General features: G+C 38.5%; 1 protein-coding gene across 1 annotated transcript; it reads right to left on the minus strand.

Moving 5' to 3' along the window:
- Positions 1–1,313: 1,313 nt before the first annotated feature.
- On the minus strand, positions 1,314–27,618 carry npc1 (Niemann-Pick disease, type C1). Its single transcript, XM_041803295.1, has 25 exons — positions 27,477–27,618; positions 24,570–24,698; positions 24,307–24,413; positions 23,153–23,298; positions 22,754–22,921; positions 22,374–22,623; positions 22,148–22,230; positions 21,670–22,043; positions 19,466–19,692; positions 18,973–19,073; positions 15,775–15,877; positions 15,493–15,682; positions 15,060–15,242; positions 14,727–14,841; positions 12,376–12,503; positions 11,956–12,090; positions 11,697–11,786; positions 11,288–11,478; positions 10,708–10,823; positions 10,135–10,264; positions 9,814–9,999; positions 9,076–9,307; positions 6,637–6,750; positions 4,266–4,428; positions 1,314–4,180 (listed from the first exon to the last, which is right to left on the minus strand). The coding sequence occupies exons 1-25, from the start codon at positions 27,570–27,572 to the stop codon at positions 4,098–4,100; spliced, it is 3,840 nt and encodes a 1,279-aa protein (XP_041659229.1). The 5' UTR covers positions 27,573–27,618; the 3' UTR covers positions 1,314–4,097.
- Between the last annotated feature and the right edge of the window lie 381 nt (positions 27,619–27,999).

A 27,999-nucleotide genomic window follows, 5' to 3' on the forward strand; every position in this document is an offset into this window, starting at 1 on the left:
TATGGAGGATTTTTTTAAGAAAAAGAAAATGTCCAGTGAGTGGCAGTTCTGCAGCCAAAATGCCTTGTTGATGGCAGGGCTCCCTGGAGTATGGACAGACTGGTTCCAGCTGATGGAAAGACAACTATAACTCAGTCATTATAATCAAGGTATAAGAAGGGAGCTTCATTTAAAGATCAACATGTGAAACCTTGAAGCAGATGGGCTACAGCACCAGAAAACCAATCCAGGTGCCAATCCTGCTGGCTAAAACAGAAAACTAAGGCTTCAGTTAGCATGATTTTACCATACACTCTGATGTTTACTCAACACTCACAGATACTCTGATGTTCACTCAACACTCACAGAGATACTCTGATGTTCACTCAACAGTCACAGAGATACTCTGATGTTCACTCAACAGTCCCAGAGTTACTATGATGACCACCCAACAGTCACAGAGTCATAAATTAGAACTTCAATCTTAGAAGCACCCTATCACTGATTTATTCAAAACATCCTGCACTGTCTGTCATGGCTTTCCTCTACCTTCAGTTTCATATGAAAGCTCACTGTGGTAAAACAGCTCACTTCATTTGCACGTTTGCACTAATTCATGTTAACTGTCTTTAACCATCTTATCTGCCTCATGTAAATCTACTTACATCCTTGAACTGTTTATATTCTTGATCATGCCTAGCCAACATTCCTGCCCCCTTTGCACATCTCACAGCCATACTATCAATGCACACAGACGTATTTACTAAAAAAAAAAATACCCAACTAGAGCTTGTACATAAATAAATCCTAATTCTGAAGAAAATGCCTTCAACTCCTTATTCTGTCCTATATTTTGTTCCATTTGATGTCCAAACAGAACCCTTTTCATTAAAAAACACTTTGTTATGATTGTAAAATCTAAGAAATGTGTGCCATAGTTTTGCTGCTAAGGAAGTGATGGGTCCTCCTGACACTAGACCAGTTGAGAAGCACTGGTTTAAGACATGCAAAATTGAAAATAAATACCTAAATGCTGCTCTCTTTCTTTAAAATATTTTCAAAATTTTGGATGCTTCATTTAACATTTATTTTACAATGAATTACTTACTAAAAATATTATTAGTACCAATTCAGATCAGTATCAAATGCCCTCTTAGTCATAGTATTAAAAACAAGCTTTACATTGACATCTTCAACTCTGATTAGTTTTAAGTGGAATATGTCAGCAAAAACATCTACTTTACACAGTATTATTTTTTTCAGTTGCATTGTTCCTATAGTGTTCTTCATTCCATCTCGTTGAGCTGCACCACCCTTACTCTGCAGTGGGTGTGTGCCTTTCTGTCATAATGAAGAATAGGGGACAGGTTCAACTCTGGTGAGAGTCAAGCCATGCACATCTTACATAATAGTTCTCTCACAACCTGCATGTATTCTCCCCCAGACAGCCGAGCAGGACCTGCAGAGGAAATTAATATTTTAATCTCCCTGCCAAAGAACAGTCCCCGCTCTCACAGGGCCAGCGGATAAATAAGTCATGAGCTGGAGGTTTGTGTGACAACAGAACAGGACAGACAGACACAACAACACTCGCCGTGAGGAAGTGCACGGCTTGGGCTTTGGCACAGACTCACACATGGGATGTTAGTGGCTAACGGCCTGTGAAGTTTGGGGGTAAATATCCAAATACTGCAGATTTATACACAGAACATCCGACTGCACACAGAAACTATGTGGACTTTGAAGACACTGTCCTCTGCAGAGTGTAATTTAGTGAGTGTGTAAGAAGCATGGCAACCACTGCTTCTCTTCAAGGAGCATAAATTAGGTCACTCCCACTACAATACTGGGAGCACGATGCAGACAGAAACACTTGAGTGGATTCAAGCGCCACACTGTGGTCAGTATGAGCAATCTCAACCAAAAAGTGTGTTGCATATGCAACAGAGGCCTCCACTGCAGTTCTTTTAACCTTATGGTATTAAAAACAGCATAACAAGATAATAGATATGCTGACTTTGTTCTTAAAAGTTGACAGAAGATGCAAAAATTGGAAATGTTTTTTTCTATTTTGGTTCACCTTGAGGCTTTAATCAAAATAACTGCAAAAATAAGCATGAAAAATGATTTTTTGAGCCATATCCTTCAGGATATATCAAGAAAAGGGCTGGTTATGTGCATGTCACGTAGATGCAGGGCTATTAAAAGAAAAACAGGAAGAAGAGGAGTGAGTGGGCATATCTTCTTTGTCTTCCTGCAAATATCCAAATGAAGTAGACACATTTCCATGAGAACAATTTAATGTGTTAAAAATGTTTAAAACTAAAGAATCCAAATGTTTAAGTCACAATCATTCTGCGGTGATTTGTCCATGTCAATGCACAGCACTGTTAACATGTCTGCATTATTGATGATAAAAATTTCTCACTTAGTTCCATGATTTTACTTTTCAGTATACTGCTTTTTTGCAGCAACAAACTTAACTGCATCTCAAGGAAAAAAAGCACATTGAAAACAAAACTTAAAAACAAAGAATGATGCTGTTCTCTTCCATGATTTCATACTGTGAACAGCAAAAGCATGGTAACAAAATGCTAATAATTAAAAATAAAAAAATAATGACGACTTAACCGAGCGGGAATGTTAAAGCCAGGACTGTAATGCTGTATATTTATAACAATATTCTGTATTAACATATCAAGCTGAATGAATAAATCCAAAGCAGTCCTGGTTAGTTATCTACATTTCAACATGAAGCTTCAACTCTTCACCTTTCTATGCAACAAAAAGTTGTTCAGTAACTGCAAAATCTTCAGTGTAAAACCATTATTAGCATGACAGCACCTTAAAAACCTGGCATCAGCATGTATCTATGACTGATAGCACACAGGGGGTTGCTGATGGGACCATCCATGAAAGCACCAGAGTCATGCAAACACTTCAAAAGGACACTTAAGAATAATTAGCTAAAATGAAATGTTGCACCAGGTTATGTAGCTACTTGGTAATCTTGAAATTAAAGACCTGCAAATGCCGCTTTATGAGCCTCATGCATCGATGAAGGCATATTGTGCTAGAGTATTTGGATGGTAATGTTATGCAATGTATTCCGGAGCTACTGCATGATGGAATTTTGCTCTTGCAAAACTTGTGCAAAGGGTGAAAAGAGATACAATTTCTCCCTAACCTTAAAGTCAGTCATTTAAAGCTCCTGTGAAAAATTTTTGCTAGCTTTAAATTTTCGTAGGCCAAGATTCACAATGAGTGACATATTTGACTATTAAAAGACAACTAGATGGGTTTTTCCCCCCAAAAAGTACAACTTCTGCATGAGATACTGCCTTGTCCATAGGGGGTGCAAAATTAAAACTAAACAAAACTTCCTCACAGGAGCTTTAAACTCAAAGTTCATTATAAATCCAAAGTAGTAGTCAAAACCAGCCGTTCAAATCTTTAAAAGCTGCACAGAAACACATCAATGCAAGGCAAAACTAGCATGCCTGTTATACATTACAGTAAATCAATAAAGCCCCAGATCTGATACATGCTAATGCCAGTTTATAAGGAGCTATGATATTATTTCTGTCTGTTAGCTCCCCAGTGTGTGCTGTGTGTGCATCGTAAATGATTCATGATATCAAATAGCTCTACAAAAGTCAAGTTTTCAAAAATGTCTTTTTACACTTTAGTTTCCTCTTAAAAAACACAAATAAACCGACGTGTTTCACACTTTAGTTTTCCCAAATCCAAATATCTTTTAGCATAATGAGTTAGCAGGGAGTTCATCTGTTAGCTGACGTTTGACGTGGTGTTTCTCCTACTTCCACACTGTCAGAGTAGTTTCTCTGTTGCCAAAGTTCCCTGTAGTGTGACGATGAAAAGTGGAAGGAGGAGGGGCAACGTCGGGGGGTCCAAAGTCTTCTGAAGAAAATCAATAATTTGGCAGTCTGACAAGGCCTCTGGTACTCCTCTTCATGGGTATATTCCTGAGTTATATCCTTGCATAGGAAATGATGATGAGTGCGTCAGTAATCACAGAAACGGCCCGCGCCCACACCCATACAGTCACTCCCTTAATAATAGATAGTTCATTGTTCACTGTCATTCCAACCGGCCTGCTAGTAGTTGAGGAGGCGCTCCCTTTCTGTACCAATGAAACGTTTGTTGGAAGCAAACACCTTTGCTTTGTTTACAGAGGGACCTATAAAAATGAAAAGACAGAACATTTAATACACATTTCAGCGCTGAATTTTACGATTGGTTTGTATTATTTAAATGTTACTGACCGATGTAACTGAGCAGAACAGGAAGGAAGATGAGGCCGTGTGCGGCTCCTAGCAGCACGATGGCCAAGTACATCCTAAAGTAGAAGACCTTAAAAATCTGAGACTTTGAAAGTGCCAGGATGACGATCCCTCCAAACTTTGTTAATGTGATTCCACTGAACACCTGCAGGAATTAAACAGTGTTCAGATTCAGATTTTAATTTTATGCATCCCAAGGTGACAATTCAGTTTTACAGTCTATCAAACCTTGTGAAAACAAACCAAAACAACTAAATCACTCTAAATAGTTTTTAGAGGAAACTAAATCAGGGAAACAGTCATAGCAGCATTCAGACAGTCATATTCACATGTCAGTTACAGCAGACTGGTAGAAAAACATGGGAGCAAAATAAATAAATAAAAAAAATAAATAGAATGCATAAAGAAGTAAGACAAAACTGAGATTTAACGTAAGCACAGACTACAATCAATTACACAGCCTGATAACTGAAGGATTAAATGAGCTTGAATTTTGATAGATATCATATTATGGAAGAATTACCAAACTGAGACTCTATTTAAATCATCCTTAATAAGATTAAGAATCCAAAAAAGTGTTTCATATTTCAAGATTTATTTTCAGAGCTATAGCATTAGGGTGGGAAATTAGCACCCACCACCTGCCAAATGTGAGTATTTTTGAGCAGTATCAGGTGAATTTGCTCAGCTTACCACTGCAGCTGGTAGATGGAAGTAGCCTAACCTAAAAGAATGATGTTTTTTTTTAATGGCATAGATCAACCCTTTTTTTCTGCTATTTCCTACTGACTGTGTGCAAAGCTGAGCAGACCTACACTCTAACCAAGCTAAAGACCCTGCCCCCCTCCTCCCTCTGTCAGAGCTGCATCTGGTGTATCTGCTAAAGCTGTGTTTGAAACAATGTCTTGCTTGCTGCAAGTTCAAGATACTCAAGAAAGCATGAATTTTGGCTTAAGACTGTAGAAAATGCACAAGAAGTATTACATTCTAGCAAGTCAAAAACTTACAATGCAGAAAAATTCCTATGAATTTACAGTGCCCCTGTAGAAATTACAGCAAAAGTTTGCATAGTCAAGTATAGGAGATATTGGGCAAAAAAAAAAAAAAAAAAAATTAAATGAGTGACAGTTTGGATAATTTGTGCAAAACCCCCTCTTATTTAACAGGCATTAACTTAAATATTATAAGCCTTAACTTTTTAAAGGATGCTGCTTGTTGAAACAGAGTGGCTAGTCAAAATGTTTATGGATATTTGAATCCATCAGCCACAGTGGCAGGTAGATGAAAAAGTGGAAAAAAACTGGATCTCCAGTTCCATCATTTTTCACAAATTTAATCTTTATTTAGGCCGCTTTGCTACACTAAAATAAAGGATATTACAAAGTAGTCCTGGCCAAGAATGGCAGCTACACTCAGTTTACACAGAAAAAAAATCAGACTCACCCTGATTGGCTGTTTAAAATCTTTCTACAGAAGTTGAAAGAATCCCTCCCACGTGTGCTACAGCTTGCACCCGTGTTTCTTCACACAAGTGACTTGATTTCCTGTTTAGCTGAACTGAGCCAGAAGTAATTCAGAAAAAAAGCATTCTGTACAGACGTGCTAAACCAGAAGTTTGCTTTCATAAACCAGAAGTATACTTGTTCTGTGTTCATCTTGCCTGTGACATATCCTGCTGATGTGGACAGAGAAAGCCTCACTAATACTTGAAATTTAAAGAACGGTTTTATGACATCAAAATATTTCAGCATGTGGCCTTCATCAGGGTCATCACACTGCAAACACATTTTACTGATGTGGACATGCATATCTGCTTAAACAAAGCAATTGTGGCCCTCTATTGATCATTTTCATGCCACGAGATGCATGTGGCTTTGGAAAAAATTGGCAAGCCTTCTATTTGCTAGATTCCCCGTGCATGAGACACGCATATCAGGTGAATGAGACATAGATCACGCAGGCAGTCTAAAAGCCAAGACAAGTACTTCACACACCCAGTCTGAAACAGGCTTAAAACCTTCAACAATTCAGTTTGACTTTGAGCAAGACCAATTTCCTAAGGTCAAAAGAACAAAGGTTTTGATCCCTAGCCTTTAAGATTAAAAGGAGGAGAAGAAGTCTGTTATTCTGTAGAAATAGCTTTATAAATGAAGATATACGTATAAAAGTCTGAGTGAGCACACACTCAGCAGTGAGAAGTCCAAATGACTAAAGAATATAAAGAACACTGAGTTATAAAACCATATTTTGTTTTAAATCATAAAAAAACCTTATTGAACACTGAAGGCTCCTTATTTACTTCCATTTAAAAATCTTCCTCTGGTAAATTAATTAAAAATGAACTCAGACTTACGGAGCTGCCCATGTGAGCCAGAGCCTCCTCGGCCCGCTCCACTCTGTTCTTCTTCACACTGATGGAAAACGCTCGCACAATGTGACTGCAGAACTCCACCGAGATACCACAACTCTGCAACACAAGACAGAACACAACCCAGCATCACCATATAGAAATAAAATCCATCCAATTAAAGATTTATTCCGCTGCCTTCAATTACATATTTTACAGTAGATGGAGGTTGAGAAATAAATTCCCCCGATGGCCAAGACAACAGTGGTAGAACAAAGTCCTGCAGGGTTGGCAACATGACAAGCCAGCATGTAATATGTCTGAGGGTTTAAAGTTACAACCTGTGTTTTTATCAGAGTGGTGAAATCCATCACTTATTAAAGTCCTAAAATGTAAAAAATACTCAGAAAGCACGACACGTATTACTCCTTGGGTCTATCACATCTGTTGTCTTTGTAACCAATATGTCTACATTTAATTTATTTCTGTTCTCTCTTATGTTAAACTGTCATGTATCTTATTTCTAATATTGTACTGTTCCTTTTTATTATCACGGTTTTCTGTAAGCTACTGTGTCTACATTCAGAAAGGCAAATTAACACATATGTTGGATAAACATAAATTCTTCAATGTAGTGTCAGACAAAAGCTCTTTTCACAGATGCACTCCTAATAATTTCCAGGGAAACCTACACAGAAAATGTTCTAAATTCCTTTTTTAACACTTGTCCCTTTCACAGCTGGCAAGTCAGGCAAGAAAGAGGCGGGGGAGGGAAAATGGGAGTACTGGGATGGGAGTGTTCATTAGGTAACAGGGTTACCCAATGCAAAATACGGTAACAGGGTTACCCAATGCAAAATACTCCCACTGCAAAATACTCCATGTAGACGGAAGGCTGATTCACACATGCACAGAGCTCTTGAAAGTTTCCTTAATTTTTCAGGGTGAGCTGCATGTGTGAATGCAAGCAGCTGCATTTTTCACCCAATTTTACCCAGATTTTTTCCCCAATAGCCCCATAGTATATTCCTCCTCTCTGACCCCTCTGTTGTCTGACAAACTGCAGAGAAATTTCCATTCTGAGGGACAAGTGTGAACAAGCAAGTTGGGAATTTTCTGGATAGGCTGTCCTGAAAATTAAAAAAAAAAAAAAAAAAAAAAATCAGGAGTGGACATGTGGCATTCTCTTTTGAATGTGGTTACAAAAGAAACATTTTATTCAGTAATTAGTAGCTATACAAATCTACACACCCCTACAAAATATCAGATTTTTGTGTTGAAAAACGAGGCCAAGTCATATCTTTTTTTTAGGGGGAAATAAAAAACTTACTAGCACTTCATGGAAGCATTTTTGATTTCACTACTACTATCAGCTTGGTGTGCTTTGACTTGGTAAATTTTCAAGACTCTTCTTTGAAAAAGAGCTCAAAATCTGTCAGATTACGAGGATATTTCCTGTGCACATCCCACTTCAGGGTACCCCACAGATTTTCAGCAGGATTCAGGTTCTTGCTGGGCCAGTCCAAAACTTTTATCTTCTGGTAAAGCAATTCTTTTATAGATATGGATGCTTTGGATCATTGTCTGAGAGGTTAAAATGCCCTTCATCTTCAGCTTTCTAGCAGATACCTGAGTTTTTTATATCAAAATTGACAGGTATCTGAAACTGTTCATAATTCATGCCACCATAACTAAACCCAAAGTTCCAGCTGAACAAAAACAGCTCTACAGAATAATGCTTCCTTCACCATGCTTCATTATGGGTTTGGTGGTTTGTTTTTCAGTTGAATTCAGTAAAAATGGACAGGTTATAGGTCACATAAAAGGTGAAAAAAGTTCTGAATTAATTTGTCTTGGCCTAGTTTAGTTACATCACAAAAACCTGATATTTTGTCAGGGCTCTGAAGACTTTAAGATCAACTGTATGTTATTTTTTTATTAATACACTGCAAGATAAACTTAAACGTCCAATCAGACATTAAAATGAAACTGTAAAAAAGTGAAATTAAAAAATGTAATAAAAAATTTAAATAAACTAACAAAAATGAACATAAAAGCCCACTGCGTAAGCTGAATGAAGTTAGCATGCTGTGCAAAATGTGCTGCTGGCATCATATTTCTAAAAAGGCACATCATAAAAAAACAATCCCGATTTAATAATTCAATGTGTTGCCTTTATGCTAGCTTCATTTAAATACAGGACATTTTGTGCAAATCATCACATATTATTGTAATTCATATTTTACACAACATGCCAACTTTAAGGAAATGGGGTTGTACAATCAAACACAGAATGTGATCAATAAAACTTAAAGATCATGGCCATAAGAGAAATGATAAATCCTTAAAATATTCTTCAAAACCCAAACCAAAGGTAATATTTGTCAACATTATTTGGACAGAAATCAGTTCAGGGGCTAGTAAGTGTTTCATGATGCTGCTCACCATGACCAGGTTCACTAGAGAGACTGCATTGAGGCTGATGTTCCAAAGCCACATGACCCCAAACATGTTGACCAGGATCATGGCGATGGTAATGCTGACGACCACAGCCGACCACAGCTCGAAGCCCAGCAACACGGTCGTCACCACAAAGATAGATGCCAGCGAGACGCTCAGGTTCAGAGCGGTGTCGTAGGCGATGGTGAGGTACTGCTCGTAAAAGACGTAGAAGACACTGCAAAGGAGGAAAAGACATTTGAGTACACATCACTAAAAATGTCTCAGCTGGAGTTTAGTTCATTTTTGTACATGAACAGAGAAGAATATGGATTATCTAACTAAATTTTGCTTTTCTTTATCAGTGGGTGTTCATTTTCTTTCAATCAACATTAAATATTGTATCTGTGTCATATCCTGTCATACCTTTCAGTAATTCCAAATCTATAAACTTCTAAATTCTCAGTTTTATTTGGTACAAAGTCTACTAGATGATGTCAGTGCTTAGCTGTCTAGCTTTATAAAATGCTTTATTTGCTGTGTGCTTATCTATGACCCACTCCCACCTCAAATGTACTTGAACCTTGAAGTCAAAACAAGCAAAACATCACTCACAAATATTTCCCCTAAAAGACCTTCAACAAAAAACTGATTCCAGCTTATTCTTGCCACAGAAACAGCAATGCCTGGGGTTTCTGTGGTTTATTTTGCTTAATGAAAACACTAAATAACACCAGAACTTACCTGTAGGCAAAGACTTTGTGGCCGATGGACTCAGTGATATTTTCAGCCAGGGTTCGGGCCATTTTTAAAGCGTGTATAAAGTCAGAGGATTCATTCAGTATGGTGTGATACGTCATAAAGTAAGTGGCTCCGACCTCCTTTTTGTCAGGGGAGAGGTCAACTGCTGTTGCATAGGCAGCGTGACCACTGGTGAAAATGATAAAAGAAGGGAAATTATCAACCACAGCATAAGTGACAGACTGTGAAATGAAATTCTTGGGCACATAAGAAAGTTTCATGTGTTTTTAATTTAAAAATAAAAGAGCAGAGCTATCAAATTACCCTTTTCCACACTTAGGATTTGGATTGTCTGACAGGAACATGGGTAGAAAGCGCCTGAAGTCCTCTCCTTCTGGCCTCTGCTTCCCTTCGGGGGTCAACGGTCGACAGTGAACACAAGAGGGATCCACCACTGGAAAACAATATCAGGAATATCATCATCTATTTAACCATCAAGTCAGAGGAAAAAATCCTGCAGTAAAATCAAATAGCCACACAGATATGATCTCATACCTTCAGAAACACTAAATCAAGAACAATTTTTATCATTCTGACCTTAAAAATCAAGAAAACTTTAGGCTTTTATGCAACACAGAGGCAACATGGATATATGAAATACTTTTGCGATAGGCACATTTTTCCTGAAACTGCATGTACTCTATAATAAATCCCACAACACTGAATTTCTCAATGTTTTAAACACTACGGGCATTATGAAGCAGATAATGTCCCTGGTTCCACTGTGTGCTGTTCATGAACAGTAACTAAATGATGAAATCACGCCATGCAGCAGCTTGTGAAATAAGGATCACGAGGCAGAGACCCATGGTATGTTGACATTTGATAAAACTGTACCTGAGGCATTGCAGAAAGATCCGCTGGAGTTGTAGTATCGACAGCAGGTCGACTGAGGTTTCACCCAGTCGAAGTAATCATCGAGCCAAGAGGACGGAGTGAAGGCAATGGTTGTGCTAAGAGGACGAGGGAAAAGGGAATTGAATAGGTCACATTAAGGTAGGCAAGATTTGACAGATTTAATCCTGTCACCTGATTATGCGAAATAATTTTCAGGGTTTTAGGCCATGCTGTAACATGCATTCCAATATATTGCTATATAAGGCCAAAACTTTGCATCTCCAAAACCACCACTTTTTAGGGAATAAAAAAAAAATGCTGTATTTTTCAATTAATTTAATGCTGAATGGTCATGATCAGCATCTTTTTGATATTTCTTCATTGCTTCAAAAGTGGTTAACACCCACTGATAGATGTAAAGGGTGACCAATAGCACTGATTTATTTAAAAAAATTGAAATCATTAAAAATGGAGATACAAGGTTTTGGCCCAATACCAGCGATATGCTGCATCTAATGTGTATTGTTGGGGGTTTTTTTGTTTGTTTTTTATAGAACTATCTCAAATTGCCCAAACTTACTAGTTGCTAATGAGAGAGGCGGTGTAGACCTGCTGGACTAGAGAGTTGTTGTTGCAGCCAACTCCTCCACACACAACATTTTGACCTTCTGGGCTACTGTAGTTTATACCTTCCTCCACCACAAAGTACACTGGAGCACCAGTGTGAAGGTACATGCTCATATTCCTGAAGTAGTCCAGCACATAGGAGTCCTAAATGGATAAAAAGAGCATAAGAAAAGCATGAGGCAAAGACATACACATTTTCAATAATCACAGCATGGACTGATTTTGCTCAATTAATTTTTTTCATGACAAAATAAAAATCAGACCCATTGTTCCGTGCAGAAATCTATTAAAACACATTTAATGCAACAACCACTAAAAACACATAACAACACAGGTATGATAGAAAGTGAAAGAAGACTTACGTCAGGCATAGAGAGTTTCTGGTCCAGCCCAATTTCTACTTTATTCACCACAGCAATGCTGAAGGAGAGCATTCCCACAAACACTGAAACCTAAACAAAGTGAAACACACAAAATAATCAATAAAAGCTGCAAATATTTCACCCTGACATGAGTCCAACTCAGTGCATCAGCGTCTAAATGAAGAGTGGAGTAAAGTGAAAGGGAAATCTCCATAAAAGGACTAACACATGGCTGACAGGGCATTGCAGAGGTACTTACTATGATAGGGCGCACCCACTCTTTGAGGATGAATGGAGCATAGACTTTCTTGAAAAACCAGAAGAGGAGGCTCTGTGTCTTTGTTTCCTGACCCTCTGGCAGCTTCACACAGCAGCAGATGTCGAGTCGATTAGTCTGTAAAAACACAGAAAGACGCAGCAATTTGGTAAGTGAGTAACTCATTGAAGAGAGCAAGACTTTCTGAGTCTGCAAGCAAGTTTCCACTGCAATCCCTCCATCTGCTAATTACAATGTTCTGCAAAAACTCAACCAGAAAGGAGGATTTATCTGTTCAATTAGCATCTGCAGTGATTGGCAGGAGGAAATGTCATAATCATGCAGGATTTTCTACAGGTTTATGAGCCATCTGTAAGCCCTTCAGTGTTGTTATTTATGTAACCAGCATTCCCTCCGTCTCACCTCCTGTCTTTTAGCATCCAGGCCAAGCAAGCTGACAAAGCAACTTATCTGCAACAGGAAATCAATAAAGACAGCCAAGCCAGCGAACAGAGAGAACGTCCTCACGGCAGGCATGTTGGACAGCGCTCCTAAAGAAGACAAAGTCGACAGATTTATCATCAGCGTGTGATTTAAGCACTTTTTGTTGCAAACGGGGCCAATTCTGTCCATAAAGTAGCTTTTTTGTGGCCAGATTCTTATTTAGAAAATGTCAAGTGCAATTTATATTGCCACCAAATATGCTACCATGAAGACAGAAAAAGTCAAATCTGACTAAATCTGGACTTTAAAGGGAACTCTCCGTGATCATATTGGATAGATATATGTATCTCTTCAACATGTATATGTGTCTCATCTCACCAGGATGCCACAATGTTTTAGTCTGCACTGCAGTCTGGGTAGCGTGACTACATAAGGTTTCCACCCTTCTCTGCCTGTACTTTTTCTATGCATTATTATATTGTGAACATGAGCACAGAGGAAATCCTTACTCTCAGTGTAACTCAAAGTGAATGTAGTCATAGAGGCAAAGACTACAAGTGGAGCTGATTTTATAGTGTCTGTATTAGCGCCTGCTGAAAAAGAGAAAGCGAGCGAGAAAGAGAGGCTAGCCTACCTCGGTGAGCAATAAGTCCCGGCCATTGACCCCATACCGATTTAAGTACTAATATTCACAGCTGGTCTGATTCTCATCATATGTCTAATGTCTCAGTGATTACCTGAACGGTTTCCCTCCTCATATGCAAATAAAACGGAGCCCCACTCACCTTCATTAGCCTTTCAAAACAGGAATTAATGGCAATATATCATGAAAACCATTAGTGCTTTACCTTACCCATTTTTTCTTTTTAATGTATACAGAGACTTACCTTATAAAATACAGTGTTAAGCATGTAGAGACAGTATTAAGACAGACTGATGTGATTCACACCACCCAGAGATATTAGCAGCAAGCACTGATTTCATGGGTCCCTGTATATATATAAAGAAAACTCACAAACAAATTCTTTCTGTTAGTATGTTTAGGCCCCATGTAACCTGCTTCATGTCTTCAATATGTCTTCAAAGTTGCCTGGTCCATCTTTTAAATGCTCTGTCTCTACGTGCTTATCATGATGTGAGTCTCTAAATCAATTTATAATTAAAAAAAAAAAATAAATAAATAAATAGCAGTATGTCTTCATCATTTCCTATTCATAGGCTATTGCAGGTGAGAAGGGCTCCGTGTTTATTTACATATAAAGAAGGAAGCGTTCAGGTGATCACTGAGACACAGTAATATGATGAGGGTCAGACCAGGTGTGGATAGTGATACTTAAAGTTGGACAGGAGTCAATGGATTGGACCACTCACCCAGGCAGGCTCGCTCTTGTTCTTTCTCTCAGCAGGCACTAATACAGACAGCACAAAATCAGATCCACTTGCCGTCTTTTTGCCTCTATGACTACATTTACTTTGATTTACACTGGGAGTAAGGTCTTGTTGATGAATTTCTCTTCACTAACAGTGCCATCATTGTCATAATATAAAGATGTAATGGGTGAGATATGCATAGAAATAATACAGGCATAGGACCGTTGAAGCCTTATGACATCACACTACCCAGCAGTCTAAAACATGGCAGCCTCCTGATGAGTTCATAATTTCAAATCTCAAAATGTAGATATCTTGTGAGTTATTTTTTCATTTCAATATGTGTAAGAGAAACAAATATCTATCCATTAATATGACCTTATCATGTAGGGTTCCTGTTATACCCGTTATTCTCACTGATATTTTACGAAACTGAATTTCTAAATGCAGATGGAGATACATTTACTCTTGAATGTATGCTGCCCAATCAGACCCACACTGGACTATGAACTTTGTACCTTCTCCACAGTTTCCATGTCAGGCTTTACCTCAACAAATTGATCCCAAAAGTAGCATAGATCAAATTGCACTACCGTTTGTCCACCATGAGCCAGAGGGATAAAGTGCATCAGTGCCACAAATAAAGACTACAGAATGCTCAAAATGTAAAAAGCTACTCAGTTTTTCTGTATTTTTTATCATTCAATATGCAATTAACTGCTTGCTAATTTTTTAGTAAATTGAACCTGAAAAAGGAACAGAAGGAACTAGATGAAAGGGGACATATTTGCACCCAGCATAGCTGAGTCAGACATAATCCCATCAACAAATGGGTTCCCCAGAGCTTTAATACTGGGGCAAGGACAGTAGTCAATTGAGCTACAACTGTAGCTGTACTTGAATGTGCTTTCAAACATAGTAAGTGTACTAAAAACTTGAGATCTGTATCAGAGATTTACCCAAAAAGAAAGCCACTGTCTCGGAAAAGGAGGAGAGGAACATGCTGGGGGCTACATCTCCAAGAATACGACCGATCTGCTGGTGAAGTTCCTCCTGTGGCAGCCGCTCATCCCGCTGTGTGGAAATACAAACTCAAATTATTCTAAAAAAGTGTTTACTGGTAGCATTTGAGTTTTAGGACACTAACATTAAAGTCTCTTTAAAACATGAGCTGTTATCATAATTTGTAATAAAAATAATTAGTAATTATAAAAGAGTACACATTAAAAAAACATGGAAAGAACAGTGTGTTGTTACATAATATTTGAAGGTTTAAAGAGTGAAGAAGTTACCTGGTATGTCTGCACTATAATAAAGATGTTGTCCACTCCCACAGCCAGCACAAGGAAAGGAATGACTTCAATCACAATGAGGGTGAGGGGAATACCACAGTAGCTGAAGATCCCCAGTGAGGAGGCCACAGAGCTGAGCACGATCAGGATGCCAGCAATACCCAGAGAAATCTTAGAGTCCACCTGTATGGGCCAAAACATGGAGGATTAATCATGGTCTTCCCTACAATAATCGTTTTTTTTTTTCATTTGAGTTGCAGAAAGTCATCTAGCATGTTTCACTAGTTTTAGTGAATCATTTCTGCAAGCTCTTACATCACACAGGAAAGAGGAGACATGCTACGTAATGTGATGAGGTATTTTAGATATGTGTTACGCTAACAGACACATGGAGCTAAAAAATGCATGACAGTGCTCAGTGATTAATGCTTACCAGTAACCTCCTGAAGCTGTGGATGTGACCCAGAGCTAGAGAGATGTAGATAAACATGATGGCATAGCTGATCACTATGGTGCTAATATCACTGTCGCTCTCTCTGTCTATCTCATCTTCAATGCTCCTCTCTGCACTGAACGCGATGGTCAGGTTGGGGTTGCTATAATTCTTCATGAAGCTGATGAACCTAAAATTTGCAAACAAAGACACCATTAGCTGGGACTTTATACCAGCTAGATAACAGGGCCTGCAGGGGAAAAAAAAGGACAGATGTCTTACTCTTTCTCCCACGCCAGAGTTTTGTCCATCTTGACTGAGTCATTCAGGTAGTTGTTGAGGGGGAAGGTTATCACGAGAGCAGTGGCGTTGTTGTAGTTTGTATCTGTAACACAGACAAATAGAAAGACTGCATCAATTATCATTTATTTGATAAGGAAAACTCAAAAAGCTCCCAACTAATGATAAGAAAGTCTCAAAGTCATATGATAACCTTATATGGATCTGATAAGACCAGTTTTTAAAATTTGGGGGTATTTTTTGGAATTCATTTCAAGTAAAGGGGACAGAAAACTCAAATGAGATGAGAAGAGATACTGTGTTCACAAGTATGAGATTTAATACTATTTTTAAGAAAACTTTTATAGTGCTTGCAGGCAAAGTCTGAAATGTTTAAATAAGTAATCATCCATTAACACGAACTACTGCTTATATATTGTCTGTTTAAGTCTGGCGAGATCCTGTGGCACAGCATCTCGTCACACACCCAAGACCAAATTTTATACTTTTTTTGTTGGAAATACAACAATTGTGTAAACGGTATTCATCACGATAAATGTTATTCATGAAAACATAAATTGTTCATGGTCAATTCAAAATATTACTGAGCCTCAAATCCAAATCCTCAACAAAGGAAATTGAGTTATATTTATCCTAAAGGAATATATATCTGTGTAAAATTATTAGGCAAGTACTAATTTGCAGAATTATTAGGAAACTACATTTAAAAAAAGACTATTTTTCAACTCATTCGTTCATTCTCACCTCTGAAGCAAAGATAAAAAAGTAACTCAAAGTGATGATCAATTAATAATTCTGGCCTTTCAAAAGTATTCAGTGGCTGATGGAGCCACCCTTCTTTTCAGCCACTGCCATGAGCCTTTCATCCAAGGAGTCAGAAAGTTTTCTGATGTGGTCACCGTCAACTTTTACCCAAGCAGCAACCACAGCCCCCCAAATGCTGTTCAGAGAGGTGAACTGTCTTACCTCACTGTAAATCTCCCCTTTGAGAAGGACCCACAAGCTCTCAAAGGGACTTAAGGCAGGTGAGGAAGGAGGCCAGGTCATAACTCAATCATTTTTGAGGGCTCTGCTGGCTAACCAATCAGTGGAGTACTTGGATGCAAGTGATGGAGCATTGTCATGCATAAAGATCATGGTTTTCTAGAATGCTGCAGACTTCTTCCTGTGCCACTGCTTGAAGAAAGTATCTTCCAGGAACTGGCAGTAAGTCTGGGAGTTAATTTCCAGTCCATCTTCAACTTGAAAAGGTCCAACCAGCACATCCTTAATGATACCAGCCCATACTAAAACCCCTCCTCCACCTTGCTGGCACCTACCTCAAAGTGGTGCTTCAAAGTGATCCAACTGTGAGCCAATCCATCCAAGAGTCACTCTCATTTTATCTGTCCATAAAACCTTTGAGAAATCTATCTTCAGGTATTTCTTGGCCAAATTTTGACACTTTAACTCATGAATCTTATTCATTTGTTGAGTTTCAGCCTTCTTTACATTTGCCACACCTCTGAGTACTTGAGAATTTTGTTCTTCTAGATACTACAGGCAGATTACGGTTCAGGAATATGGTTGTGCTGGAAAATAATTGGTTTCTGGTAACTTCACACTTGATTCTCCACAAGTCTTTCAGTTGATTTTTTAAAATGTATTCACTATATTTTTGCAACCTTGTTGACTATTTGCAACAAAACGTTTGATTGTCCTGTGGTCACATCTCATCATTTTAGCTATTTCAGGAGAGTTGCGTCCATCTTACAGGCATTTTACAATATTTGACTTTTCAGCGTCAGATGAATCTCTTTTTTTTGGCTCATTTTGCCTGAGGTAATGAAGCTGCCTAATATTTATGCACAGTTTGATATAAGGTCTAAATCAGTTCAGTTCACACCCTCCATCATTACATAAATACATGGCACCTGCATCTGATTTCCTCCTATAGGAAGTTCACAAGTTCACTTCTAAGAGTGAGGAAAAAAGCATTCAAAAACAGATCAGGTCACAAAACTCAATTGCCTAATATCCGTGCACTCAGCGCAGGTTTAAGGTATGAAGACACCTTATGAACAAATACATAAAGTCAGGTGTACATTTTGTGATTTTCATGAATTTTGAGACGCTTGACTCACTAGGACGTCCCACCGACTTTTGGTTTGATCTTGCATAATTTGTCATGCAGTGTACAGGTGGGATACAATGGCAGACCGCAGCCTGACCAGCTGCTCATAACTTGTCAGATGGATTTCTGGCATACTTTGGTCATATGACTGCACACAAGAGCACAGTGAAAGCAGAACCACAAGCAGACTCACCAACACATTTTCAGCTTGTTTTTCTTTGCAAACTGTCAGCCAGCATGTTCAATCACCACGAAAGCCGCAGGAATACCTCCAGCTGACACTAAATATTTATTATTTAGCTGCTAATTGTGCCTGCTGGTGATGCTGTTTAAGTGTGTGGCATAGGCAGAATCCTGAAATAACACGGTGCACACCCGGCCTTAAGCTGAAAGTCAGGGCTTTAATATGTGAGATGAACTAAACTACTCCAGCGCATGAAGGATATATGCTTAGAGAAAAGGTGTGCATTTAGAAGAAATCACCATGCACCGATGGCATCATAAAATAAAGCAATAATGGATGAGAGTAAGGCCATCAAATAAACAACCCTTCGTATCAGTTACATTGATAAAGGCTATCACAGTAGCACGTGCAAACACAAACTCCTTTTATGGAAGAGGAAGTAAAATCACAGGTACAGTTCCCTGAAAAACACTGCCTGTCTTGGTTTCTCTAGGAGCAGAAGAACTCTTGCATGATTTCACTGTATTATCATTTAAAACAGCACATGTATAACTTAAACTAGAATTGTACGTACAATAAAGGAGATTATTATCAGGATAATAAACACTTTGTTCATGCAAAATTATTCCGGCTCAATTACAAAAACAGTTGGTTCAAAAGTATTTAAATGGGCACCAAGCTTCTGATAATACAATTTTAGACTACCACATTAGGAGAACAATGTTTAAAAGTTCAATGACCAAGAGAGCAGAACTTCTTTCTTAGTGCTATAAAACAATCCACAGAGAGGCTGTAAACAGATTATGACATTGTGTTACTGCAATGTGATACAAACTGCCATGTTTCTACTTCTGTTCACACCAAAGAAGTTAAACCAGCTCACCATCATATCCACCCAGAGCCAGCCATGGGAACACAGGGCCACCAAATGTGCCTAAACAAGGGTCATGGAGGAGGGTAGTGTCATTGAGGGATGCTGGTGCACTGAGGAAGAATAAAAAGCAGAGTTTACAGTCTGAAAAATCACATTTCTATAACATAAACCCAATCATCAGTACACGTTTATCTAATGACACTGTCATGCAGTTCAGAACAAATAAAGAACAACTGCATGACAACCAATGAGGAAGTAGATTCTGCTATTTTAAGACTCCCCCCCCACAAACTGCAGATAGCAGCATTTTGTGAAAAAAGATTCTCATGACTTGCAGGTGTTTGAGTTTGCTACATCTTTTTCCCTTATCAGATTTCGACATTTTTCTAAACTGACAAAAGATTTCAGAAGGCAGTGGAGGTCTAAGCCTACCTAGTGCTAGTCTAGTTACATATATTGAAAGTGAAAACAAGAACTTTAGCCTCCAAAGAAATAAATTCACCTGACACAGTAGAGGAAGTGGCTGTGGAAGTCGGCATAGGTGAAGAAGTCGTCTCCTATGCTGTGGTCCAGAACTGAGTGGCTGTTCTGGAAGTAGTTGAGGACACTCAAGATGGTACAGTTGTTATTGTAAGGAGCCAGCGGTGCCAAGCAGAGATCTTGCAAGGTGACATTTTCACCCTCATGTGTGGCTACAAGGTCTTCGATTTCGAGCTGCAGATCCAGCACCTGGTTGGTAAGGTTGGACAAAAAGGAGACAAGAAATTGATGGTAAGAATTAAGTCAGACTACTGCCATTGTCCCAGTATACAAGCACTGAGGGAGAATCGATTTATAAACACGAGAATGTGTTAAGGTTTTTGTTTTTGTTTCATCTGAGATTGTAACAAATGTAAAAAGAAGAACAATCTTATGTGGTGTCACATGTTTGCACGACCCCAAAACTGGAGTCGTTTTTCTGAACAGGTTTGGTTTTTGTGCTTTTTTCACATTTGTGCATGTCGTTAAGATCAGTGATTCACAACTGGTGGGTTGGGACTGAAAAGAAGGTTGCGGAGACATTTCAGTGTGTCGCAAAGGTGTGCCAAGAAAAAAATGTGTGCTTAAAAGTCTATGAAACTCTTAAAACATGGCCTGTTTTGTCTTGCCTCTTTGATTTGTCATGTTTTGTACCATCTGAGGTACAAACCGTACATTTTTCACTAAAAAGATCTGATTGGTGGAAAGTTATCAAAAAGTTTGGGTAACTATTTCTCACAGAGGGGTTTTTGGTGGGTCTGAGGCTTGACCAGTTGAGAAATGCCAGTTAAGATCAGGAAGCATTCCCTTTTCAAAAAAAAAAAAGTGAATATTTTTTTGAGAAAATAAAGTTGTAAATAATCACAAAACAAACTCAGAATTTCAGAGATAAGAGTCATCCATTTATGTTAAAAAATATCAAAATATCAGAGTTTAATCAGTGTTCAATTTTAACATTGGACCTTAAAAATTTTACATTTTTAAACTCCTAAATTTTACGTTGTAAAGTCAAAAATTTACTAGAAACTAATTGAAAACAGTGGTTAGATTTTTGACTTTAACTCAAAAATTGAAAGTTTTGGTTCTCATACTTCCATTAATTTTAAGGTAAAAACACATTTTTTCTTACTTACTTCTTAAATTACTTACTTTTTAAACTTGAGAATTTTGAGTTTTTCTTTAAAATTAACCCGTCCTTTTTTTTATTTTTTTTTCAAGAGTAGACTTAACACACTGTCATAACAATGGATAATATATACACAGATTTTTTTTAAGAACAAGTCAGTTAAAACAATTAAAATTCATGTGTACTCATTCCATGTGGGTCCTTGAGGGGGGTCTTAGCTTTTCTTGGTGCGAGTGGGGGGGTGGGGGGGGTGCTCTTAGGAAAAAACATTGGGAATCGGTGGTAGATCATCACCTCACTACTCAGAGAAGCGGCTGCAGCTCATTTTCTCTCTTTCTCTCCCCCTTGCACTGAAACTTCCCCTTAAACATCATGCTGTGGCCATGCATTATGTGGTGAAGGCCAAAATTTGTACTCACAACCACATGACAAGAGTCACTTTGGCATGAGCTTTTGCAAATAACCAAAATGTATAAAAGGCTCTAACAGAGGTGGATGGACCAAGTGGTTTCTCTTTTTTTTCCAAGGAGTAAAAGAGCCACAAAATCCCCATCACTGTTTTTTTTTCTTTGTAGCAGAAGTCCATTTTGCCTCCCACTGCAAATTTTGGCATTAAGAAGAGGGACTCAAGAGAGCAAAGACCTTTACTCAGTGACTTTTGTGCTGAACAGGGAAAACAGATAGTTTTAAAGCTCTGTACATTTCACGTGTACTCTTGTGACTTGTGGTGCAAGCACAATGCAAGCTATCCCACAATCGCCATTCTGTTTTTTTCTTCTACACATTTATCTTACCCAACTACAGAGCCAAAGCACCCAGTGAGGGAAGTGTGGTGTATGCCCAAAAATGCTTAGACTAGTTTTGGGCTAAACATGCATGAAAAATCTGAGGGTGAATTAGTCGGCCTTTGAGAATTCTGATTTAGTTTGCCAGCAGTCAGGCTACCAAATGTACAAACACTTCAAAAGACCATGTAAAAGAACATCATGTCAAAATATGTAGTAGCCATAAATAAATCAAGCCAATGATCCCCCTTTTGAATTTCTCTTTGTCTGACCCACCTGATGCAGGAGTTCTTTGTTCAAGATGGCTCCAAATGGGACATCTGATCCTCCAAAGTATGGTGAATACAAGTAAGTGTCATTGACAAGCGGAGTGGTAATAATGAGCTGCACAGTCCTAAAGAAGGGTCCGAAGTGGCTGTCGAAGTAGTCTTTTTCTTGGCGAGCCTGGCTGGTGGGAGACGACCACAGATCAACTGGGTCTGTGGTGATGCGCATGTACATCAGACCTCCAGAAGAGGCGGCTATGACTACCAGGCTTCCCAGTATAACCAGAGAGGGACGGCGCACGCAGAAAGAGCCCCAGGAGCTGAAGATGATTCGCAGAATGTTCTCGAAGCGTTCGCCAAGTGTTTCACAGCAGGATGCGTTAACTAAAATTTAAAAACAAAAAGAAAAAAACTATTTGTTGAAGCAATGAGACAATTATGTTTATCTACTCTCTAGTGATGTTAACAATTTGACTGCAGCACAATACCTTGGTCAGGGTTATCACTGTTGAGAGATAATGGGTTATTGCTGTCCAATATGGGGCCATATTCAGACATGATGGTCCTTTTCCTGGATGAAAAACCTACACGTCAGTCAAGTTTATACCAACTCAAGGCAAGCATCTAGCAAAGAATGTGCTTTTTCAATATGAATAGAGATTTAAGCTTCAATCTTTTATACACTTTTTAATATAAATCAGTCAGTCTTCCTACCTGTAACACCAAGCTGCCACTACAGTCCCAATAAAGATTAGTAGGAAGGCCATGTAAGAGATCCACATGATGACAGTCATGGCATCCATACCAAGGATCGTCCATGGAGAGGGGAGAGGGGGAGGCACAGGTCTGGGGCCACAGGCTTTTGAGCAGTCCTGACAGGAGCAGGGGCCTGAACCGTCCTCTAAACCCTCTGTACAGTTATACGTCTGGTTGTTCATGGGATCATAACCGGACACTGGGGCATCTAAAGCACAGAAACCACATAACACAACATGCCAGATTAATAATACACATTGTAACACAAGTAGGTAGATGATACATTGATCTGAGTGTTACACACTGAGCAACAAGGATAGAAACAGAAAATGAATTACCTGAGAATATTGGAATGATGGGAAAAGGGGTCTGTCCATTGTTGATATCAAACATATACTGGATCCAGTTTGTAGCATTGCACTCATTTGCATCCTTCCCACAAAGCAGTGACAACGCCTTCACATTACTAGATGGTGCTTGGACATCCTTACAGGCGTTATACATGGCTGAAAAACACAAAACTTCATTATTTAGAGAAAAGCTTGACCTCTGTGACATTACACTGTAAAGTCCCCTTTTTAATTTGACAAAAATGAATGTTTCTGGTGTTTGCCAACCACAGATTTACACAAGCGAGATTCTGACTTTGGATATTTGGTGCAGTTCCCTGCTTATTCACAAAGACCATGACAGAAACGTGGGACAGGCTTTTTTTTATCATCCAGCAGTGAACTTACCATTTGTAAATGTCTGTCCGATGTAGTACTGCACTTCCAGTACATTAAAACCCTTAACCTGGGTGGCATTCATGAACTGGCTCTGGTGGGGGCTGCATGTCAGCTCACAGAAGAGGTTCATCAGGTTGAAGAAACATGCAGGACATCTGCACAGAAACATGATGGACAGGAGAGCAGAATTTAAGAACAGACAAGGGATCACTGCAATAGGGATGCCCTACAGAAGTAGACATGCATGTATAAGTTTATTTTACCAGACATTCTGGTTGGTTTTCTGAGATATTAACTAACGTATGCCAACATTTTAAGATAACAATGCATGAATATCCTTCTGTTCTCTCTTCCTGCACCTCCCTCTTTTAATTCTTTGCATCTCCCCCGTCTTTCTTCCTATGTGTCCCTCTTCTTGCACCCCCTTTTCTCTCTTTATTTGCATCTCTCTCTTCTCTCCTATTTTATCTTCCTTTTCTTTCTTTTCTGCCTCTGACTCTATCAATTCACAAGCCCAAAACACTTTGGGTGATGGCTATTCAACAAGAGTCTGGTTCTGATTTCTGCCTGGTAAAATGAAAGCTGAGCTCATGGTGGATAAATGTTGGGCTTTCTAAGTAATATAACAGAGAGTACAGTCTAAAACTGCCTTTGTTGTTAAGTGCCTTGAGATAACATAGGTTATGAATTGGTGTTACGCAAATAAAGACTAAAAATGGCTGAATCTTTATCCCAAGACACGACGATTAAGTCAAATCTTATTTTACTCAGTATCACAGAAAACTGAATAAAATAAAATGTACTGATGCTTGTCCTCTTGAGCTCCTGTTTTGCACATGTATAACATAATAAAAGCAGTTAAAGTTTAAGAGTTCATGGTAAAAAAACAAGACAATAATGCACACACTAAGGTAAACTAAATCAGCAAAGATAAAGAAAATATGCCAACCTTATAAAATCACATTGATCTTTCTATCTCTGACCTAGTATTTAAAGCATGCAAAAGCAAGGCGTGCATGTTAGAACAATAATACAGAAGATTTGACACATTTAAACAGACACATAGTCTTCTGTTTTTGTTCATCTGCTGTGAAGGGGAATGAGAATACCCTTCCAAGCATGTCATGTGCTTTATTAGTTAATGTTATAAAGCCAGTGCATACCGAGACAAAAACTGAAGGGGTAGCTGAAGACTTCCTTTGAGAGTGTGCAACTGTGTAGTATCACAGCAGAGGCTCCGGTTTCCATAGTCGTATCCAGGACAAAGTTCCTGCACACAAACATTAAAATGCATGACATCACTCTGATTCAAGTATTTCCCTGCTGCTAAAAAGGACCGATGAAAAAACAGAAGTTGATGCATTTGACTCATTTGAGCATCAAGTGTCAGCAAAAAACAACTGAGGCATCAAGACATTGTTTGTACCGTGAGAAGTTCATAACCCTCTTTTTCCAGCGGGATGGGGGGACCAGTGTAGTTGCAGTTGTACTTTTTTCCAGGCACCTTTTCCGACTCCCCGCATTCCCCATACCACACACAGTGCTGAGCTTCAACCTGAGAGACAAACAAAAATATGGTGAGCACATCTGCAAATCGTTCATAAAGAAAATCCCATTGGCCTTATTGTTTTAGTCTTCAGGTTTGCTTATGTTAAACCTCTCTACTCTGTACAGTCTTCTGAATCATTAAACTGATACGGCCTACTTCTACTATCTAGGAAGGACAAGTGCAAGGTCTTGTTAACATGCCACTGACTAATAACTAAAAACAAACAGCTTCTCTCCATGCTACAGTGCTTTTTGACTTTTTTGACACTTGAACATTGCTATCTGATATATAAGCCACGTGTGAGTCTCATATCCTATCCTTCATGTATCTCGTGCTCAGAAAGTCTGAAAATAAAAATCTCACTTCTTCTTTCATTACAAAAGTAAGCCTTATAATACAGATATAAACAGTTGCTCAATCATGTCCCCCAAAGTTGACTAAACCAACATTTAACATGAAAAGAGGTCTGAAAAGGAGTGCTAGGATCAGGTATCTGTGATAAGATAACAACCTTTTCACACTGTTGTTACAGCTACAACCAAGTCAGGTTTGAGCTGTGGAAACTTCAAAGCTATAGTGTGTAAAAGAAAAACAACAAAATGCAATAAGTGTTACTTAACATGTTATTACATTGTTAAATCTACTAAAAAACCTCTGCAGTTAAAATTTTTTTTATCCGTCAACTCAGCATCAAAGCTCTCACGTGGTCGCAGTTGGGAGGGCTGCCTAGGGAAGTTAATTCACTTAGTCTACAAACTGTTTTATGAGTGATCCCAGTGTTAAACTCTGTCCTACTTGTGCTTTGTGCTCCTGAGTTCAAGGGCAGCATTTGTATGTCATTATCCCCTTACCCTGACTTTTACACAGCTTGCAGACAAGGAAAACTGTCCAAAGTCAACTGGCAGGCCTCCGAGTATGTTATAAGAGGCTTTTCTTTTTATTAAAGAGGGAACTGGATCCATGCAAGATTTGTTTGAAGTGATTTTTGAAAATCACAAAGCCAATGCATGACCCTGCCAAACTCACAAAAAGATTAAATGTAAGCAATTTTCTGTGAAATCCTTAAAGTAGCCTCTGCAGCCCTAAAGAAGTCAATATTTTACTTTTCCTATATCTTGATGTTTTTACCAGGATGCTGATATCTTCAAAAACTAATGATCAACCTTGCAGTTTGGCACACTTTGAAAAAGTTGCATGAATTGCAGTGGATTGACCTAATTACCTCATGAAAGGGGACTGCAAACAATGATAGCGTCAGAAAGAGGGAACTGGTAGTGAAAGTTTATCAGTGTCTGATGGGCACAGATTAGATGCATGGATCAGGGGCTTATTCGTTGTGCATTTTGCCTTCTTTTTTCTAATAGCTAACATCTTCACCAGAAATACTACAACTGAGGTCATGATTAATTAGTAAATACTTAATAAAGGTATATGTTTTTTAACACACTTTTGTGCCCATTTTTGTTCTCTGCTGATCATTTTATTAAAAACACAAATCCAGGTACAACCCACGGCTTTTGTCGTCCATCTGTTTATTTATTAGCTTTTATTTTTATCATTTTTAAAAGATAAAATCTCCATTTTTCTAGGTTTTCATAGAATCAAATCCCTACAAAGCATAAAAACTCCAAATTACCAGTCATATTTTCAATCAGAATAGAGAGAGGAGTATCAAATTGCACAACTATATATATAACACATCAATATATCCAAAGTAGCGGTGCTGTATAGACAATGTGAAGCAGTTTGCATGATGTTTTTAGAATTAAAAACAGGAATTACTTAATATATATTGCTTATAATTTCTTTTTTGTAGGAGTGGTCTCACAACAACTACCGATATCTATATTTATACCAGTATTTTATCAGAATTTGCACTACTTTTTGAATTATTATGAGAGTTTCAGACTTAACAGCCCGTATTGTATTTGCACAGCCTACATTCAAATGACGATAGAAGACAGTACACCTAATTTTAACACCCGTAGTGCTTCTTCATTCATCTACCCGGCTTTTACCAGGTGTTACGGTTAAACTAGAGACCGTGTCAACTGCAGAATGGGTCACAGCTATCTTCGCCGCCACAGATATTTAAACGTGAACTTCTGTGTTTATGTATTAATTTCATTTATAATTATAAGTATAAGTATTTTGACACTACAACAGATAATAAACAAGCAGACATTTGCCAGGACTTAAAGTGTTTAACATCCGTCGTAACTGCGACATCCACAGACGCATTCACCAGTTAAAACGGTCACTCTTTCAGCCGAAACACCAGCTTGCTAACTGTTGAGTTGCAGTTTCGATGTTTCATTATTCCAGCGTCTCCAGATATTGCAGAACATCTAGCAGAATAATTTCACAATATTTTCGTGAACACATTCGTCTAGGCTTTATACTCTTATCTACCTAAAATGAAGGTTTGTGTTCCGTCTGTCAATACATGACAATGGGAAACTTCTGGCTTTAGGAGACAACATGTACCATCATTATCAGTCTCTGAGAAATGTCAAAGCTAACATCTTATCCAGTTTCGATAACGTGACGATATGTGCTGTTTTCTACAAGCATTAAACGCAGCCACTGCTATATCTGTGGTACTACTAAACCAATTACTGGGCTCTAATTTTATCCTGGGTAGATTGAGTCTAAACCCCGAGTAGCTAAACTGACCTGAATGGTATTTTCGTTAGCCGCCTCGGATAAACATCACACTAGCAACAGCAGACCGAGCTGAGTCATCTTTTAGTCACGAGAGCACTGACGTTAAGTTAAACTTACCCATCGGAAATGTCCCTCTGAAAGCAGAATAATGAAGAAAACTACACACAAAATGCTTTTCCTCGGTAGGAATCCCATTCCTCTTACAGAAGACATCCAACCGAAGTGACAGCCCAGCTGAAGTTTCGCATATCTTGTTGATGCTTTCTTCTTCGTCGGATTGTATATTTAGGGCGGGGACAAACTGGAGCCTCAGTGCTGCCACCAAAAGGCAACGAGTGCGCACTACAAGTAAAGAGTCTGTAAACAACATGCCCTGTGATTCACAGGCTCTGAAAACATCTTTCATCGATCAGTTTCAGATGATAAATCGTTTTATGTTTTGGTATAAGGACAGCATTCTGAAATGCATGTAAAAATATGTATAATGAATTAAACCGTAATAACCAGAATTTCCCCCTTTGTCTTGTTTTTTTTCACTGTTAATATTACATCCCCAGCTCCCAAAAATGTGGCAGTGTAATCAAATGTAATTAAAACTGAATGCAATGATTTGCAGATCTTTTATTTACAATAGAACATA

The sequence above is a fragment of the Cheilinus undulatus genome, linkage group 13 (assembly GCF_018320785.1).
Source record: "Cheilinus undulatus linkage group 13, ASM1832078v1, whole genome shotgun sequence".
Lineage (NCBI taxonomy): Eukaryota > Metazoa > Chordata > Actinopteri > Labriformes > Labridae > Cheilinus > Cheilinus undulatus.